Here is a 20,844-nt window from a genome sequence, read left to right as displayed (position 1 = left end):
TTTTCATGTACTGTTATATATATCCACCCCATTCATCTGATGAATTGGGTTTTAGCTCACGAAAGCTTATGCCCAAATAAATTTGTTAGTCTCTAAGGTGCCACTAGTACTCCTCATTTTTGTTTTTGCTGATACAGACTAACACAGCTACCACTCTGAAACCTAAATCAAATGCCTTACTGAAATCCAAGTAGATTAGATCTACTGCATTTCCTTTGTCTACAAAATCAGTTATCTTCTCAATGAAGGAGATCAGGTTGGTCTGGCACAATCTACCTTTTGTAAAATCATGTTGTATTTTATGCCAATTACCATTTACCTCTATGTCCTTAACTACATTCTCTTTCAAAATTTGTTCCAAGACCTTGCATACAATTAAGGTCAAACAGGCCTGTAATTTCCTGGATCAGTTTTTCTCCCCTTTCTTAAAAATAGGTACTATATAAGCAATTCTCCAGTCATGGGGTATGACCTCCAAGTTTACAAATTCATTAAAAAAGCTTGCTAATGAGCCGGCAATTTCATGTGCCAATTCCTTTATTTTCTTGGATGGTGATTATCCGGGGCCCCCGATTTAGTCCCTGTCAGAGTTCCCTCCCCACTCTGAACTCTAGAGTACAGATGTGGGGACCCGCATGAAAGACCCCCTAAGCTTATTTCTACCAGCTTAGATTAAAACTTCTCCAAGGCACAAATTCTTTGCTCTTAGAGGGTACACTGCCACCACCAAGTGATTTAACAAAGAATCAGGGAAAGGACCACTTGGAGTTCCTATTTCCCCAAAATATCCCCCCAAGCCTTTACACCCCCTTTCCTGGGGAGGCTTGAGAATAATATCCTAACCAATTGATTACAAAGTGATCACAGACCCAAGCCCCTGGGTCTTAGGACAATAGAGAAATCAGTCAGGTTCTTAAAAAAAGGATTTTTATTAAAAAAAAGTAAAAATCACCTCTGTAAAAATCAGGATGGAAAATAACTTTACAGGGTAATAAAAGATTCAGAAACACAGCAGAACTTCCGCTAGGCTTAGTTTCAAAGTTACAAAAACAGGAATAAACCTCCCTCCAGCAGAGGAAAAATTCACAAGCAGAATAAAAGATAATCTAGCTTTTACTTACAATTTTTGTAATATGAGAGACTTTTAGGATGGTTTATAGGAGAGTTTTCTGACCTGATGCTTCTCTGCTTCCCAAGAGAGCACACAAAAACAAAGCCTCTCCCCTCCCCGATTTGAAATTATCTTCTTTCCCCTTTGGTCCTTTTGGTCAGGTGCCAACCAGGTTATTTGAGCTTTTTAACCCCTTACAGTAAAGGAGGAATTCTAGGCTACCCTTAGCTGTATGGTTATGACAGTCCCACTAAGCTGTTTGAGTCTGACTTCCATCTCGGATGTGGTCATTTCTACTTGCATATCCTCATTCGCATTAGCCACCCAGCCACTGCCCCTAAACTCTTCATTTAAAGGGCTAATCCCTTACTTTGAAGTTTCCACATATTAACTGCATCAGAGAGAATGCTATGGTTATCTGAGACACTACAGCAAATTCATTTATATAAACAAAAGATATAATGGAAGTGAGAATACTAATGAAGCTGCAACAGCTTTAAATGCATGTACTATACCTTTTAAACAGGCTAATTAGAGAGCATATCCAAAATGTTACACACAGTTGTTGTGTTTATATATGGTGTGTATACATTCACATACCATAATATAGCTACCTACCCCATCCCCTCCCACAATCAATACAAGTGAAAAAGTAAAACCTCTTAAAAACTTAAACATAGTTACCTATTGACACAATAAATTTACTAATGAGAGAGTCCACGAGAATCAATATAGCCACAAAAAAGCAAACTGCAGTAGATTCTGCAGAAGTGCCAGCAAAATTCTGCTTCCAGAATCATTGCTGTTGGTGATAATTTGAGAAGTTTTATAAAGAACATCTTGATTTGTGGTGGTCTTAATTCAGCTTACAAATGAAGTAAGCATTTTCTAACTTTACACAGAAGTGAATGCCAACAAATAAAAGAAATCTAATGTACATTTTTTTAGAGTCACTTTCCTAGGCCATAACCAGACTTTACTCATTCTATTAGTACTCTAAGGAACAAGAAATGTCAAGAAGGGAAAAGGTTTCAAAAAAAATATCAAGTGGAAAAAGGTGGGTTTTGCCTATCAGGAGTAGTGACTTTTGGTGAGAAACTAAGTCTTATCTCAAGTAGGTAGAGACCAGATCAGAGCCCTGAAGTGTGTGAACGTTCAGAGTTTATGTCATGGTTTCCAGATCTGGGATCTTCAAGCTGGGCTTCTAAACAAATATGGCCTGATTTTAGAAGCACTGAGAACCCCCAAATGCCACCAAACTATGTGGGAGCTGAAGGGGTCAAGCACTATTGATAGCCAGGATATTTTTATTTAACTAAATATGGATTTAGGAGCCTAACTTTAGGCACTCAGATTTTGTCCTAACCTATTTTACCAGTTGAGTATGTGTCAGGGGCATAGGTTTAAGTTAGGTGCAGATTTATACAAGTCTTGTATTTATTCCTACATTCACCCAAAGGGGAGAATACCACACAATAACTCAGTATCACTGTGCCCCTGCATAGTAGCACTTTCTTGGTAGTCCAAGGAGCAATATGAAACGATCTGGGATCCAGCAATTCCAGTTCTTTTCAACCTTACCCTCTGTATCTACAATTTACATGCTGTATCTACAGCAGAGAAAAGTTATCTTGTTAAGTAAATCTATGGATTGCTGAAGACAGTGAGTTATGTAGAAACCTGAAATTTCATCCTAGCCCTATTTAAGTCAATGGCAAAATTCCCTAATACAGAAAAGCAAAAGTTTAGAGAGACCCAGAAAAGGAGATGAGAAATTATGCTAGCTGAAAACACAACCCCACCTCCATCCTTGTAATTCTTGACTGTCTCTCAACAGAAGGAATTGGGAAGGAAGAAGATTCCCACAAACAAAAATAAAAGCCATAAAACCATTTAGTCCTCATCCTATATTTTGATTAGCTCTCTTTTTCATACTGTGTGTACATTTGCAAACTAAGTTTTCTGTAGCAATTAATGCAGGGTGTTAGTGTAATAGTTTGAAAGAGCAGGCGTAGATGTGACCCCTGAAAAACCCTTAGCAACACCCTCCAATCCAGTGGTTCTCAAACTTTTGTACTGGTGACCCCTTTCACATAGCAAGCCTCTGAACGCGACCCCCCCTTATAAATTAAACACACTTTTTTATATATTTAATACCATTACAAATGCTGGAGGCAAAGCGAGGCTTGGGGTGGAGGCTGACAGCTTGCAAATCCCCCCCTCCCCCCCCGTGTAATAACCTCGTGACCCTCAGGGGTCCCGACCCCCAGTTTAAGAACCCCTGCTCCAACCTAATCTGTACCCATTTACAGAATTACTCTACTCTGGCATGTTACTACTGCTATATCACTTCTTTAAACTTCCAAAAGCCTTTCTCTGCCATCGTTGCATACTGTCACTTATACAGTACTGTAAATGTGGGTTCATAGAAACATTAAGTGGATAAACAGAATAGGTCTGCTACGTCACTATCGTTGGCTCTCATTATCACTTGCTTAAATTAACTGGATTTTTAAGCATGGCCTCTCCTTTATAAATCCGAGCTGACTGCTTTTGACCTCTCTGTACCTGTATACATGTTGAGCTTCTCCATAATCAAAAACTAAAATATGTTTCTAATACCAAATTTGAACTTATAGATCTGTAGTTTAATCTATTTCCTCCGTGAAGTCTCCTTTTGCATCAATGTCACATTACCTCTTCAGACGCTGTAGAGTATCAGTCTTGTTGCTAGTGTCAAAAGTGACACTAGTTCTTATTTTGAGGATTCTAAAAAATAAAAATTTAAGTCCTAAAAGTGCATATATCAATTTTCCTTTAGGGTGCTTGCAATATGATCAGCCACCTTTTAAGAAAAGGGACTTTTCTCACAGCTAGTCATACACTGCAGATTTGGGGAAACAGCACTTCAGCAATTGTCCTTCCACCACTTTAAGAACAGATAACTAATTCCAGAGGGCAGTTTTTTAGTGGCTGAGATACAGAATGCTATCAAAGTGTGCTACAGAATCTCGAAATGCGCTTGCAGCTTCTCCAAAGCAAAACTATACAATGTTTATTCATCTTTTCTTTCTGTATTAACCAATCCAAAAGTAAATTGAAAACCTGACACTTCCATCCAAATTAAAAAACATAGTAAGACCACCAAAAAAAAGTGTCACCATGGCTAAATAAGGTAAAAGAAGCAGTAAGAGACACTAAAGCAACCTTTAAAAAGTGGAAGTTAAATCCTGTTGAGGAAAATAGAAAGGAGCATAAACTCTGGCAATTGAAGTATAAAAATATAATTAGGAAGGCCTAAAAAGAATTTGAAGAAAAACCTAGCCAAAGACTCAAAAAGTAACAGCAAAAAAAATTTAAGTACATCAGAAGCAAGAAGCCTGCTAAACCAGTGGGGCCACTGGACAATCAAGATGCTAAAGGAGCACTCAAGGAAGATAAGGCCATTCCAGAGAAACTAAATGAATTCTTTGCATCGGTCTTCATGGCTGAGAATTTGAGGGAGATTCACAAACCTAAGCCATTCTTTTTAGGTCACTAATCTTAAGAACTGGCCCAGACTGAGGTGTCATTAGAGGAGGTATTGGAATAAATTGATAAAATAAAAAAAAGTAATAAGCCACCAGGACCAGATGGTATTCACCCAAGAGTTTTAAAGGAACTCAAATATGAAATTGCAGAACTACTAACTGTGGTATGTAACCTATCATTTAAATTAGCTCCTGCACCAAATGACTCAAGGATAACTAACTTGACACCAATTTTTAAAAAGGGCTCCAGAGGTGATCCCAGCAATTACAGGCCGATGAGCCTAACTTCAGTACCAGGCAAACTAGTTGAAACTATAATTAAGGACAGAACTATCAGACACATAGATGAACACGATTTGTTGGGGAAGAGCCAACATGTTTTTTGTTAAGGGAAATCATGCCTCGCTAATCTACGAGAATTCCTGGAGGCGGTCAACAAGCATGTGGACAAGGGTGATCCAGTGGATATAGTGTACTTAGATTTTCAGAAAACCTTTGACAAGATCCCTCACTAAAGGCTCTTAAGCAAAGTAAGCTGACATGGGATAAGAGGGAAGGTCCTCTCCTGGATCAGTAACTGATTAAAAGATCGAACTAAATGGTCAGTTTTCAGAATGCAGAGAAGTAAATAGTGATGTCCTCCAGGGGTCTGTACTGGGACCAGTCCTATTCATAAATGATCTGGAAAAGGGGGTAAACAGTGAGGTGGCAAAATTTTCAAATGATACAAAACTACTCAAGATAGCAGTCTGCTTTGATTCATAGATATTTAGGTCAGAAGGGACCATTATGATCATCTAGTCTGATCTCCTGCACAACGCAGGCCACAGAATTTCACCCACCACTCCTGCGAAAAATCTCTCACCTATGTCTGAGCTACTGAAGTCCTCAAATCGTGGTTTAAAGACTTCAAGGAGCAGAGAATCCTCCAGCAAGTGACACATGCCCCGTGACTTACCTAAGAGTTACAAGGGGATCTCACTAAACTGGGTGAATGGGTAACAAAATGGCAGATGAAATTCAATGTTGATAAATGCCAAGTAATGCACATTAGAAAATATAATCCCAAATATACATATAAAATGATGGGGGGGTCTAAATTAGCTGTTACCATGTGAGAAAGAGATTTAGGAGTTAACATGGATAATTATCTGAAAGCATCCACTCAGTGTGCAGTGGCAGTCAAAAAAAGCTAATAGAATGTTGTGACTCATTAGGAAAGGGAGAGAAGAGAGACAATATCATATTGCCTCTATATAAATCCATAGTACACCCACATCTTGAATACTGCATGCAGATCTGGTTGTTCCCTCTCAAAAAATGACATATTGGAATTGGAAAAGTTTCAGAAAAGGGCAACAAAAATGATTAGGGGTATGGAACAGCTTTCATATAAGGAGAGGTTAATAAGACTGGGACTTTTCAACTTAGAAAAGAGACGACTAAGGGGGGATGTGATAGAGGTCTATAAAATCATGACTGGTAAATAAGGAAGTGTTATTTACTCCTTCTCATAACACAAGAACTAGGAGTCAAATGAAATTAATAGGCTGCAGGTTTAAAAACAAACAAAAGGAAGTATTTCTTCACACAATGAACAATCAACCTGTGGAATTCTTTGCCAGATGATGTTGTGAAGGCCAAAACTATAACAGGATTCAAAAAAGAACTAGATAAGTTACTGGAGATAGGTCCATCAATGGCTATTAGCCAGGATGGGCAGGGATACAAAACTATGCTCTGAAGTGTCCCTAGCCTCTGTTTGCCAGAAGTTGAAAATGGTAGACACAGGATGGAGTACTTAATGATTATCTGGTCTGTTTATTCCCTCTGAAGCACCTGGCATTGGCCACTGTCGGAAGACAGGATACTGATCTGACCCAGTATGGCCATTCTTATGTAGAGTACCTGCTGAATCTGGGAAAAACTGTGCCCTAATATGAGGAGTTATGGAAAGAGAATTTGAGAAAAACCTGAGATGGTGTGAAATGATTTTTGTAACGTAGATGAGGGTTAATTTTATGTTTAAACATGGTTGTACCCAAAACTGGTTTTTTCCATGTAGGTTGTATGGACAGAAGAGCCCCGTTACAACCATGTTAGAGAACATAGGGTGATACTTAAGTTGATAGATTAAATACAGCAATCATTTATACAGAAGACTTATTAGAAGTATTTAATGTTGTTTTGGCTTTCAAACAAGACACGTGTTTTATTTTTGGACAGTGTGACAGGGTCGGGCCAGATGGCTACAGGAGAGCGATCCTTATTGGGATCCAGGAAGTGGGCGGGCAAAGCCCGCCCACTGCTAAAGGATCCCCCCCCAGCCTAAGGGGGGGGTCCACAGGACCTGGAAAACCAAACAATTACGGGGGACAACTAATGAACAACAGGGACAGGAGTGCGCTACAGGAGGGTGATAGAAGGCAGATATATTAGCCCCAGGTTAAGTAGCCCCAGGTTAAGGTAACAGGGAAGGTTCCAGAACAATCAGGAACCTTCTGGAAACAATTAAGACAGGCTGATTAGAACACCTGTAGCCAATCAAGAAACTGCTAGAATCAATTAAGGCAGGCTAATCAGGGCACCTGGGTTTAAAAAGGAGCTCATTTCAGTTTATGGTTCGCATGTGAGGAGCTGGGAGCAAGAGGCACTAGGAGCTGAGAGTGAGAACGTGTGCTGTTGGAGGACTGAGGAGTACAAGCATCATCAGACACCAGGAGGAAGGTCCTATGGTGAGGATAAAGAAGGTGTTAGGAGGAGGCCATGGGGAAGTAGCCCAGGGAGTTGTAGCTGTCGCACAGCTGTTCCAGGAGGCACTCTAGACAGCTGCATTCCACAGGGCCCTGGGCTGAAACCCGGAGTAGAGGGCGGGCCCAGATTCCCCCCAAATCCTCCCAACTCATGGTCAGACACAGGAGGAGTTGACCTGAACCGTGGGTTCACAAAAACGGCCAAACAGAGCTGCCGTGAAGCTCCGAGGTGAGCAAATCTGCCAATAAGTGCAAGACCCACCAAGGCAGAGGAGGAACTTTGTCACAACAGTTAATCATGTTGTATTTTTTGTTCTTCATTTCACCTCTCCCTCTTCTGCCTTCCCCACTCCCCTGCAAGTTTCTCTGCAGCTATGTTCCTTTTTGCCCCCAACACATGTTCCTGTCACTTACGGTATATCCACACAGCCCATGGGAGTGAGCCTCTGAGCCCAGGACAAAAGACTTGGGTTCGCAAGGCTGCCACTAGAGCTCTAAATATAGTTCTGTAGACAGCACTTTGAAACTGCAGCTCAGATTGAAGCTCCAGCACTAAAACCTAGAGAGAAGGGTGGGCTGTCAACCCAGGTTGAGAGGCTTGCTCTTGTAGGTTGCGTAGACATTTTCTTAGCTCCCTTCTCCCCTTGACATGCTGCCCCAACACTTCACTACATTATCATCTCAACATTCTTCTCCTGCAAACTGCGCTAGTACTTGGCAGCGTCTCCAGTTTCCTCTCTTCCTCCAAGTAGCAGTGGACTCCAGCAGAGGGACAGATGCTGCTTCCTATTTGTTTCCAGCTGCTTTTACAGGCATCTATACTCTTTGCAATGAAGAGCTTTGGCCCCGCCCAGGAGCAGCTGGAAACAAAAACAGCCACCACCGCTCTCTGTAGACTCACTGCAAGTGTTCTGAGGAGCATATCTGGAAACATTTGAGGAGGGTTAAGGGTTGTCTCCCTGCCTGAGTTTTCATTCCTGAGCACGTTACACACAAAACATATGTGCTTGGTGGCAACAATTGAATTTTTGTTTTGTTTTTGTGTAAGTAGCCACCATTCCCTTTTTTACAGTCACTTGTTGGATCAAAAGGAGCCAGCAGCAACTGCCAGTTGTATCACTTTTTAAAAACAGTTTTGTTTTTTTTTTAAGTAAGTTGTGTTTTAGTCCCCAGAAAGATGTTTTGCATGTTTCCACATCTTTCACTGCTCAACACTGAAGCAGTTTTTCCCTAGCAGTGCTCAACAATTGTAACTAAGTTCACAGCATCCCAACAAAGGGCACACTAAGCATCAGACAAGAGACAATGATACAGATACAGTCCGATGGAAAGTACAAAGAAATAGAGTTTTAAGGAGGGTTTTGAAGGAAGACAGTAAGTTAGTTTTGCAGATGTTCATGGAGAGTTCCTCCCATGCATGAGGGGCTGCATGTGAGGAAGCATGTATGACAGGTGCTTGTATGAAAATTTAACATGTGGGTTATGGAGGCTGGCATCATGGGTCAATCTAAGGCAAAGTACACATCTTGATAGTGAATGAGAAGACAAGAAAGGTGAGGGCAGGCCACGAAGGGCCTTGAAAGCAAAGACATGTATCTTAGGTTTGATTCAATAGAAAAAGATATGCAAAGAAAGGGTTGACATGGTCAAAGTGATGGGCTAAGAAAAGTAATTTGCAGGAGCATTCCGAATAGATAGGAATGAGGCAAGATTGCATTTGTCAAGGACAGAAAAGGATGTTGCAGTAATTTACACATTATAGGATCAACACCTGGACAAGAGTTTTAGCTGTGCAGATGGATAGGAAGGGCATATTTTAGGTATGTCACGCAAAAAGAATCTGCAAGATTTAGACAGTCTGGTCGTGAAAACCAAAGGAGGTCTGATTTGAAGATGGCAGCCTGGTAAGGGCCTGAGCAACAGGCAAGATAGTGGTGCACAGGTTATCCACATTGTTTTTCCATTTTTATTAGATTTCTCAACGGTATGCACATCTGTGGAGCTGCTTGTAATTTACTTACCAGTATTCCCTTATCTCCCTTCTAAAGTCTATCTTATATGTAGAGAATTTCCTGCTGAATTGGCTCATATGCACTTGCTGAAACTTAACGTTTGTCTTCCATACTTTGGCAACCATACTGGTTTCTAATCAGACAGTGGAACATATTTCCTACATTTTTGTACTTTCAATCCTGCAATCAACATCAAGATGTGTTTTTGTTAGTTGTGTGTCAGGCTGCTTTATATCCAGCACTGTGATACACTAGAGTCTCAGACCAATTGCGTCACCGCAACTTCTAACAAGCTAGTAAGGGCCAACCACTACTCTTGCACCAACCTAAAACAAACAAGTTGATCAAAGAAATCTTAACATGTTTAGATATAGAAATGCAGTCAAGGCAACCAAACAACTTTATTTCTGCCTGCAGTGATGTTATGCAAGGAATATAGGATTCTGATTAAAGTATTTTAGTGTTTCTGGTCCCAGATTAGATATTTCTTTCATACGTTTAAATATCAGTTTTAATCCTGTGTCTTCATCCCTTAGAGGTATCTGGGTGGATTAAATATGCATTTTCATACCTTAACAAATTTGGATTTCTTTTAAGTGTAACCTTATATCTGAATTTCCTGGCGGAATTACAACATCCCTGTAATATTTTTATCCTTAAACTTACTGATGTGATGGAGTTTAGGTTAAGAGAATGTAACAGCTTTTTGGTTTGAGAATTCTCTTCATTTAAAAAAAAAAAAAAAAAGTCATATGAACACCAAGCAAGAAACACAGAGAATGCTATCACATGATATTTATAATAATTTGTTAAAATAACAATTTTTTATTGTTTTAACTTTTAAGAGTAGTACACCAAAGCAGAGCAAAGCAACCTAAGTGTAACAGTGAATCCGGCCCTTAAACTGCAATGGATTTATCAGAGTGCTGCATTAGTAAAATCAGTGCTATGTGAATAAAGGTAATGAGAACTCAATCCCAGAGTCTCAGTGTCCATGCTCTAAGGGCTCCCTCTGTGCTTGGGCACCCAGCAGTTTTGCCTTAACATGCAAAGGAGCAAAGGCAAATAACTAGCTCACTAGTCTGCACTACAGACTCTTTAAAGAGCAAGGACAGTTGGGGCAAATAATCTAACCAAGAACTCCTCACTGCATGTCCAGTCTCCCTCATACAACTGAGCCATTACAACTAATAAAATTGTTGCATGCAAGTTAGATATACAGGAAGGGTGAGGACTGGTTGCATTGATGTCACAATGGTCCCATTTGAGAGTTACCTCAGCTGTTGAACTGATCCCATCTAGCCATGAAAAATTAGACACAACAACAACATAGCTTAATTACAACTAGTTGCCTCGAACAGTTTAAAGATCTCAATTAATTTAAACTATCATGGTAAGTTTCAAGTATGTTATTCCAATAAGATTAGGAGCAAAAAACAGATACTAAATTTCTTAAAGCAATAATTTGATTAATTTTAATGCAAACAAATTAACATATTTACTTATACATTCTCAGAAAATTCACTGTGCTCAAAGAGTAAGTGTTCTAAATTTGGGGAATTTGTTTTAAGTTTGTATTTCTCCCTAGACAAAATAAAGGTTGACTCTCCTACTTTCAACGCACAACACAACTCTTACCTATGGAGTAGCAACCAGCTGCTCCATAATACCATTGAGTTCTTTCCCTCATACTTTCTTCCAATTCTACTTCAGTAAGTCTAGAACTCCTACTTTTGTTCTCCCCATGTGAATGGCCTTACATTTAGCAGCTATAGATTCCATTTGCCAAATATCAGCCCATCTCAATTCTTCCAATTCTGTACTGACCTTAACTGCAACATTCAGCAAGTTTACTTACCAGGCATCTTGTACTATAATATTGAGACCATCTATTTTGATTACTCTTGGCTTTTCTAGCATCATGCATTTTCTGCCCTAAATACCTCTCTCCCTGCTGTTAGAGATAAAAAATTGGACACTGACTTTTGTGAACTACTGAACACTTCAAATAATATTCTTTTAATGTAGTGTTTTATGTAATATTTATGTATTTATTTTTACGTAATTTAGAGTTGCACATGAATGTAATGAATTAACCCATTTCACCACTGGAAACTTATGCTTGTTACTGCTTATCATATTACTTTTACATGCGACTTAATCAGAGCAAAACCACTACACAATTGTCAGTATCTGCTTATGAGTGGAACAAGCTGTTTCACATCAGGATTGAAGTGCCCTGATCTAGCACAGGAAGGTTAACACAGTGACTTGTATTTCGTCCATTATATCCATTTCACACTCCCACAGAATAACCATGTTCTAAACAGGGAAGACATTATTTATATTTAACAGTTAAGGACATTGTGCGAATATCTGCATAACTAGCACGTGACCTGATCCTACGAAAGAAAAAGCTGGAAGCACCTCAAACAGGATCTTTATTTTTAATTACACAATGCCAAAAGGCAACAACTATCGTTTACAATTAAAAGGCTTCTCGTTAGCCCATGATGGTTTTAATACCTACCAAAGGGCAGAAACTGAATGAGTGGTACCAGTGCACCTCTCTTTATACAGATGCAGCTGGTATATGAGGCTCTTTAGTATGGCTTCAAATGGTTCTGTGCCCATGAAACTTCAAGAGCGAAGACCTGTGGAGGTGTACTTACAGAAAACCAAGAGATTGAGAGCTTAAACTATTTTGGTACTATCTTTCCATTTAAATGTGGTCTAAAAATATTACAAACATTCAGGAAACAGGGGGGATAAATTAAACAGGTCCTTTCCAACCCTAACAATTTTTTGATTCTACTTGAGTCTGTGAAGGAAAGCTATAAGTAAAAAAAAATTTAAAAAACCCCCCATACCTGAATGGCTCTTAGGTTTTGAGAGTGGTGATATATACATATGCACACCTCCACATACTTAGAATACAGAATGGAAAGCTGCCGTTAGGCTTTTACGTTTTACGCTAGTTGTAACAGCGCACCTACTTCAATAGTTTTCTGCCTTTCCCTCAGTGGTACACACATTACTCAGGAGGAACCCTACAGCTTGTCACGAAAGAGGGACAGACTCACTAATATCTCTTTTCCATGTTTAAGTATTAAAAGCATAATTTGTTTTTATATAGTCAAGGAGGAAACAGTTCTCTATTGCAAGTATTACGATCAGTCTTCTACTGGACAGTTACTTTATACTTGAAAAATATACAGCATATTACACTAACTCAACGGAGTTCATTTGATACTCAAAGCTTACCTCCAAGTATATTGATGGTGGGTTATGCTCTCCTCCAAACTTGTCCAGCAGCGCCTCTATGTGTTCTTGTGTTAATTTAATCATCTGTTTGATATTCCATACCTAAAAGATAAAAATATATTTTTTATAAATCAAAAGAGGCAAGTCTGGGACAGATTTTAAAAAATGTAAAACCATGAACTCACATTTTAGTAGCTAAAAACTAAGTTAATCTTTAAGGCTGAAAAAAGTGAGACTCCATATTGTACTGAAATGACTGTAAAATGTGTCCTAGACCCAAATTAATCATTTTTTCCAGAGCTTTCTTGACAGAAGTCATTAATGAAAATAGTGTTTCAAAGTATCAGTAATGTCAATCAAAAACAGCAAATTGTGGTGATTATGATCACCTGCTATCTGTATCAATACAGTCTCAGTTCTGTTCCACTCAAACTAAACTGAGCAAAGACCCTTTCATTTTGAAATGCAGGAACCGCGAAAAACAAACATCTCTCTCATATTACTTTTCATATGGAGACCTCAAAACACTTTACAAAGTCTTATCACCATTTTATAGATGTGGAAACTGAGGCAAAGTAGTGCAGTGACTTGTCTAAGGTTATATATGATACAGTACAAAACGGAAATCTGATTAGAGGAGAAAATTAATCTGTAATATTCAAAGTTTCAGGATTTTATTAATCTGTTCAAGTTGCTATAATGACACTTGCAAACCAACACATGTTAAACATTCAGTGGTAAACTGGTAACCACTGTAATCACATGATCTAGATACTTCTAATGTACCTATCACCGCAGTATTTAAATGCCCTGATCTTAAACACATTGTACACTTGGGGCTCTATACTTCCTCAGTTTGCAAGTTTTTCCCACTGACTCTGCAACTTCTTGAAAGAGCCAATAATAACCACTGTTAGTATTATGAGATGACTATGAGTGCTACCTTGCACTGTAAGTCATCACTAAGCAATGTTCGGTTGTTGAAGCTGAATCAATAAAATAGTAAGTTCACTTACAGGAAACAAGGTATTTTGATCCAGTAGAAGTCAGAATTTTTTCACTTGTCGGACCAATAGACTCTGGCCTCCAGAAAAGAGATATTTTTATTGTTCTTAAAATTACATTTGCTATCAACTTAATGTGATGAAAACTGAGGAAGATTTGATTTCTACAAGTCAGAGAAAAAATAATTATCTGTTCTCTGAAGATACCATTTATAAAAGTATCACTATTCAAAATTGATACTATTACTTAGAGACTAGTGAGAAAGTAATATAGCTCAAAATTCAAAAGCCATCAGCTCCAGAATGGAGAACTGCATACTGCTTCTTCCAGTGGAACCTCAGAGATTCCTGTGACCTGTCAGTGAAAGAAAATACAAATCCCTCAGTCTCTAAGGAGAGAGAGGTGGGATGGTGGTGATTGTTAGAATTTATACCTTTCCAGAAAAAGAATTGCAGGGAATTAGCTTTATGTTCTATTAAAAGATACCAGTAACAGAACCCCAACTCCAAGGATGTCCGAAACATTATACTAGAAGGTAAGTAAAGAGGAAATCTTTCTGCAACACAGAATGAACATGTTAGAAGTTCAAAATACACCTAATTCATATTTCAATAAAGATCTCAGTTATTCAGCAGTAGCTATTAAAGATGGGGACACCACGAAAATAAAACGAGCTGGAAAGACAGTTGGGTAACCTCTAACCCAGTACAAGTTTGGAGCACTGATGATAAATCTTGATTCTTCTCATGAGGCCAAGTTCAAGCAATAATAGTTTGTAAAAAGATGTACAGAACTCTGTGGCAGTCTTCCAAATCTTACATATGTCAACTCGGTGGAGGCTGGCTGTAAAGACCAACTTTTTCTCTGAATTCACAAACAGACGTCTGTTAATGTGACCATTAAGTTGTATGCCTGCCAAGAAGCACCAATGAGAGAGCTGTGCAATGTATACACATATCAAAAGAATCAGAAAGCTTTTTCTGTCATCTAATCTGTTCCAGATAAGAGAGTAGGGAGTTTTACTTGGTAAAGTGATGGAGACACCCAGTCCCAAAACTGCTGGAGACCCACGGGCCACATTGGGGAGGTTTGTGGGCCGCAGATGGCCCGTGGGCCATGAGTTTGAGACTCCTGGCTTAGAACTTATTGTGTGCTCTTTCCCAACTTCTTTGAGTACATTCGGCAGCTATTTGGGCTTTTCCACGGCTTTAACTCCAGTTTTTGTCTCTGAAAAGCTGCTATCTATCTGCCTATCAGCTGCTGAATAGAGCGGCCCTCCTTTCCTCGTGGTGCTGCTGCTTCTGTTATCATAATAGTGCTAGAGCAGTAGAACTGGAGGAAGAGAGAAAAAGCAGCTCAAAATAGTAACTGCTGGATGCAAAGTAGAAAACATCCTTGCAGGGATGGAGGAAGTCATTCACCCTCCAGCCACCACAGAGAGGAAATGGGGAAGCTTCTGGTAGTACAGGGACAGCCAGATGAGACCACCTTGCCCACTGATGATTCCTTCCTCAACCACCTATGTATGTGATGCTGTTAGTGTAGGAGAGGGATGTTGAGTCCTAAGCCCCACCATGAGGTGGTTGTCCATGGTGGGATTTTCAAAAGTGCCTAAATGACTTAAAAGTGAAAATTGCACTGAAAGCCAGTGAGACTTGATTCCTAAGTCACTTAAGTGCTCTTGAAAATTGCCAACCATATCAAGAGCTGAGTGGAGATACAGTTTAGTAGGGACTCCAGCCATAGTGGTAGAGTGGATTTCTCATGCTCACAGAAAGTGTGGTGTGGGCTGGGAACTCTGATCACTGCTTAGTTTTAAGATACCTAAAGCCCTATTTAACACTGGAGGTAGATACGTTTTTTTATATTGTGTATACTACATTTATAAGCTCAGGTGCCCATGTTCGATGTCAATGTGGTGATTAAACTTTAGTGTAACAGCCTTCTTTATAACTATTTGATATGTGAGCAGACTTATTAAATGAAGGCTCTCCTTTGGTACTGGTGACTTCAGCTTGTGTCTTGAGTGAGCTTTAGTGCTCCCCTCCCCCAGGCAATTTAAAAGGGCCTGGGCCCCGGCTGCCAGGCGGAGCTGAGCAGTGTCTGCCTGCTCACTCCACACGTCTGCCAGCCCCTCTCTGCGGCCCAGGGGTGGGGCTGTGCCTCCGCACGCTGCCACCGCCCCGAGCACCCCTGCGGCCAATGGGAAGCTGCAGGGGCTGTGCCTGGGGGCAGCAGCAGCGCGTGGCGGCCCCTCGGCCCAGCCCGCCTTGCAGCCCCAGGTAAGTGCCACACATCCCAAACCCCTCCCAGAGCCTACACCCCCACCCCACACACGCCCTCCCCCCTCCAAACTCCCTCCCAGAGCCTGCACCCCTCCTAGAGCCTGCAATCCCACCCCCTTCTCCTGCACTACCAGCCCAGAGCCTGCACCCAGCACCCAAACTCCCTCCCAGAGCCTTAGGCAGGTGGGGGGCAGAGTTTTGGGGGGGACAGAGTGACATTATTAGTCGGCTGGGAGGATTTGAGGACTGACAGTGGCCCTAAGGTAAATTGAGTTTGAGACCCCTGTTCTAAACTACGCCTTTTCATACTGAATCATGGATGTTTTCTATTGGAATTGGTGAATTTTCCTAAATGGTTGGAAGGAGTCTACCAGAAAAATTAACCTCTTGATCTCTACCCACTTAGGTGCATTACTTACAGGGGGAAAGGTACATGAACTCCCATCCAGTAAGTAAAGAAAACATCCCTCAAAAGTGGATCATTAGACAAGTTATGCAGAACTCCAATAGTGTGTTGCTCGCAGACCCCACAAACAGATCTCTGTGGTGTGCCCCACTCATGAAAGAGCTAGCTTCAATCTGAGACAACTCACATGGCTCTCACATTGATTGTAGACAGTATTTCAATCAAGATTATCTTTCCTGCCAAGTAACCGGTAATTAGACATATTGTGGTACACTGCCCAACCCCATCCTTGAAGAATTGCCTAGCACAGGAGACAACACCCATTCTACCTTGCACATAGAGAGGATCCTATCTGTTTGAATCAACCATTTCCGGGAATACAAGGTCAGTGAAAGGTCTGAAATTCACCTCATGGATCTTATCTCAAAAGAGGTGCATCTAGAGCAGTGGTCACCAACCAGTCGATTATACTCTCCGGTGCCACAGCATGGCTGCCGCTAAGGCAGGTTCCCTGCCTGCCCTGGCCCCATGCCGCTCCCGGAAGAGCCCATCACAGCGCTACGGGCGGAGGGGGCAGGTCTCCCTCTGCACAGTACTCCTGCCTGGAAGCACTGCCCGTGCAGCTCCCATTGGCCGGGAACGGGGAGCTGTGGGGGCGGTGTTTGCAGAGAGGGGTGACGCGCAGAGCCCTGTGCACCTCTCCCCAGGGGCCACAGGGGCATGTTGGCCCCTTCCAAGAGCAGTGTGGGGCCAGGGCAGGCAGGGAGCCTGCCTTAGCCTTGCTGCGCTGCCAACCGGGAGCCACCCAAGGTAAGTGCTGCCTGGCAGGAGGCTGCACCCCAACCCCCTCCCAGAGCCAGAACCCCATACCCCCTCCTGTACTCCAAACCCCTTCTTGCACCCTGTCCCCCAGCCCTGAGCCCCCTCCTGCACCCCAAGCCCCTACCCCCCCTTAGAACCAGCACCCTGTACCCCCTCCAGCACCCCAACACTCTGCCCCAGCCCAGAGCCCCCTCCTGTACCCAAACTCCTTCCCAGAGCTCCTTCCCCATCCTGCACCCCAATCCCCTGCCCCAGGGTCAGCCCGGAGAGCCCTCCCATGCTGCGAACCCCTTGGAGCCAGCCCGGAGCCTGCACCCCAACCCCCTACTCCAGCCCAGTGAAAGTGAGGGTGAGTGGGGGAGAGCGAGGAATGGGGGCGGGGGGAAGTGAGCGGGCAGGGCAGATCCTGGGTTGCTCTTAAATTCAAAAATCTTGGGCATAAAAAGGTTGGAGACCACTGATCTAGAGATTGTCCTAGAGAGAAAAGCTCCTTAAGAATGAAGCGCCATGTATGTACAACCCATTTCAAGCAGAAAGCATGTGATTACTTCAGTCTGATTGAGGGAATCTGGAAGCCCCTGCCTAACTGCAGCTAGAGCCTGAACAAGCCACTACTTCATGGAGGCAGTCAATCACATGTAGCAAAAAACACTTGACTTTAACACTACAGCATCCGTAGCTGTCACCTCGTATAGAGGTCTCCTATGCCATGCCATTACAGCAACTGTTATGGCTATCAGGACCTAAATCTGTAACTTAATCCATTTTGAAGCACGATGGCTCCAATATCTCTTCTCCTAGGTCCACACCATTGATACTGTACCAGTGCAGAAGGCCTTGAATCCAGCTGGGCTTCCACACAAGGTACCCCAATCATCTATGTGGGAAAAGCTGGAATGTTGGGTCTTTAAGAAGGAAGCCCATTGCCTCCGGCAGCACAAACAGATGTTTGGACAATTGGAAGGAACCCACACTGCAAGCAAGTGCATATGAGCTTCTTATGGCTCTAGCTACACAAGAGATCACCACATCTCATTCTCCCTTACAGCTATCTTCTGCCACAACAATGAAACTATTGACCAATATGGGCAACTCAGCCATGGGAGACAGAATCTTCGCAAGAACCAGCCCAAGACTATAGAACTCACTGCTGGATAGCATAAGAATAAGCACTAACTATGTGACTTTGCAGGATAAATGCAATACACCCCTCTGTTCTCAAGCTCTCTTCTAACCGCACCCTTACCCACACCCACCACACTTTTTCCAGGGGCTTGTCTACAGAGATTTAGTCACACCAGAGGGGTGTAAATTTTAGTCCTCACTAGCATATCATGCACTACTGGCTCCTGTGGAGCCTGATGGCATGCACTAAAAGTATGTTAACGTACTCTATATTAACACGCACTAAGGAACTTTTAGTGCTCCCCAACTGGGTCAGGTTAGTGTGCAACACATGAGGATTAAAATTTACATCCCTTTGCTGTGCACTAAAGTACCATGTTGACAAGCCTTAGGATAATAAATACAACATGCAAGCACACACAAGCCTACTTTTGCTAGAAGGTGGGGGAAGGTGGCGGGAGGGGGGAGAGAGAGAGAGGGGGGTTCTTACTCTTGGAAGGCTGTGACAGTTCTTTGGATAGCCAAGTCTGAGAGTCACCTTGTTACCCCCTGCTTTCTGCAAAAAGAGTCTTTATTGAGGTAGCTGGGCATCAGCTCCCTGACACCACCAGCCTTTCAACCACTCAAGCACTCTCCTCTGGGCTATGGCAGCCCTAAGTTTGCCTCACAGGTTAACAATAGATGCGCCTCAATCCTCAAGTCCCTTTGAATCATTCCCCTGTGATATCCAGCCCCCAACACCGGCTACTCACAGAAACTCCAGATTCTCTGCACCCAAAGGTTCAGCATACCCCAATTTACCAATTTTACCTTAAACCACCACTCCTGTGCAACACACGGCACTTGTGAGCACTTAAGCTTATTTTTGTTTTACTGCAAGAATGAAGATTTAACTAGAAACAAGAGTGGTGGAAACAAAAGGGTTACAATATAAAACAAAATCATAAAATGCAAATTTGAGTCTACACTTATCAACAGTTACCCATCCTATTTAATAAAGTAGATTTTCCCCCAAAAGGTCAGTCTGTTGCAGGGATAGCTGGTTTCTTAGGAACCGTAATCTGAAAGTTCAGGAAAACATCCCCGCTCCACACAGGGTTATCCTCAGTAAATGGATAGGATGCTTCTCCCTCCATGTTGTACCAAAAACAGCCTTCAGTTGCTATTCATAGACAGGGTGAATATCTGCTTGTTGTAATGTTTTCTTTTTTGTTTTTACCTTTAAGTGGTTTCATTTGTTTGTTGCTGCCTCTGATGGCTTCCCATTCAAAGTCTTAGTATTGTTCAAGGCTAAACAACTGAGCTTGCATAGCATCACCAGCCAAACAGGATGAGGTGGCAACTCCCCCTTGCCCAAATGGGCCATTACAAGAATAAATTATCTCCAGGTGACTAATTTCTACTCTAAGAGCATAAAGCATATTTTCAATACAAATACATTGTTTTTTAAAAATACCTGTACATACACCTTGCAATGATTATGAATCTTAACAAGTTGCAAGATAGCTACACAAAGCTCATATGTTACTGTTCACAGATAAATGTTGTGTAAGACGTGTTTAGTGTAGTTAGTCTGTCAACTCTCGGTAAGAGATGTTTGAGAACAGGGGATCTATTGCCAAGGGGTCTCTGTCCCAGAGGCACCCAAATATTATGGTATTAGGCTATGGCTGCCAAAGTATTTTACAGAAATGCATAACTGATGCCAGACCAAAAGGCTACATCCAGAATTATTAGTGTTGTTCTCTTATAAGAAACCTGTGATACTTCCAATGGTTGCACTGCATTCCCCGCTCCCCACCCCCAAACACACTTAAGTGTTTGCAAAAGTCTGGAGAGCACAGCCAGTCACTTTCCTTAGGAAGCTACAAAAATTGCAGACACATTATTTTCTACCTTTTCCTACCAGAAATACTAGATGGGGGTCGGCAACCTTTCAGAAGTGGTGTGCTGAGTCTTCATTTATTCACTTCAATTTAAGGTTTTGCGTGCAAGTAATACATTTTAACGTTTTTTAGGTCTCTCTCTAGAAGTCTATATATTATATAACTAAATTATTGTCATATGTAAAGTAAACAAGGTTTTCAAAATGTTTAAGAAGCTTCATTTAAAATTAAATTTAAATGCTGATCTTACACCACTGGCCCGCTCAGCCCACTGCCAGCCTGGGGTTCTGTTCATCTAGGCCAGCAGCAGGCTGAGCGAGGCCTGTGGCCAGGACCCCAGCTGGCAACGGGCCGGCAGCCAGAACCCCAAACAGGCAGTGGGCTGAGTGGCTCAGCCCACTGCCACTCAGCCCGCTGCCCGTCTGGGGTTCCGTCCGCTGGCTCCTGCCAGCCAAGGTCCTGGCTGCCGGCCCCTCTCAGCCCGCTGCCGGTCTGGGATCCCAGCCCTGCCCACATAGAATGGGTACCTACCTTCTCCTGGTTCTAGCCCATTCTCTTCCTCTCTCTCTGCACTGAGCTGAGGGTGGGAGTACACTGAGCACAGGGCTGGGGGTGACGGAGCAGGCTGGGGGTTGGGGTGTAGGG

General features: G+C 42.0%; 1 protein-coding gene across 6 annotated transcripts in view; it reads right to left on the bottom strand.

Annotated features, from left to right (window-relative positions):
• The window catches only part of BRAF (B-Raf proto-oncogene, serine/threonine kinase), a 135,417-nt gene that overhangs the window by 90,467 nt on the left and 24,106 nt on the right, over positions 1-20,844 (bottom strand). For 5 of the 6 annotated variants that reach the window (XR_005222412.2, XM_037879076.2, XM_037879057.2 and 2 more), the window contains one exon: positions 12,671-12,772. Coding sequence is in view for 5 of the 6 variants with exons in the window: in XM_037879057.2 (XP_037734985.1) it covers positions 12,671-12,772 (102 nt within the window). In the remaining variant the exon portion in view is untranslated. Of the gene's footprint in view, positions 1-12,670; positions 12,773-13,686; positions 14,030-20,844 lie in introns of all 6 variants that reach the window. The other variant, XM_037879069.2, reaches the window with a different exon arrangement.

Source organism: Chelonia mydas, chromosome 1 (genome assembly GCF_015237465.2).
Source record: "Chelonia mydas isolate rCheMyd1 chromosome 1, rCheMyd1.pri.v2, whole genome shotgun sequence".
Classification (NCBI taxonomy): domain Eukaryota; kingdom Metazoa; phylum Chordata; order Testudines; family Cheloniidae; genus Chelonia; species Chelonia mydas.
The sequence above is the reverse complement of the archived record's forward strand: the minus strand, read 5'-3'. Positions and strand labels throughout refer to the sequence as shown.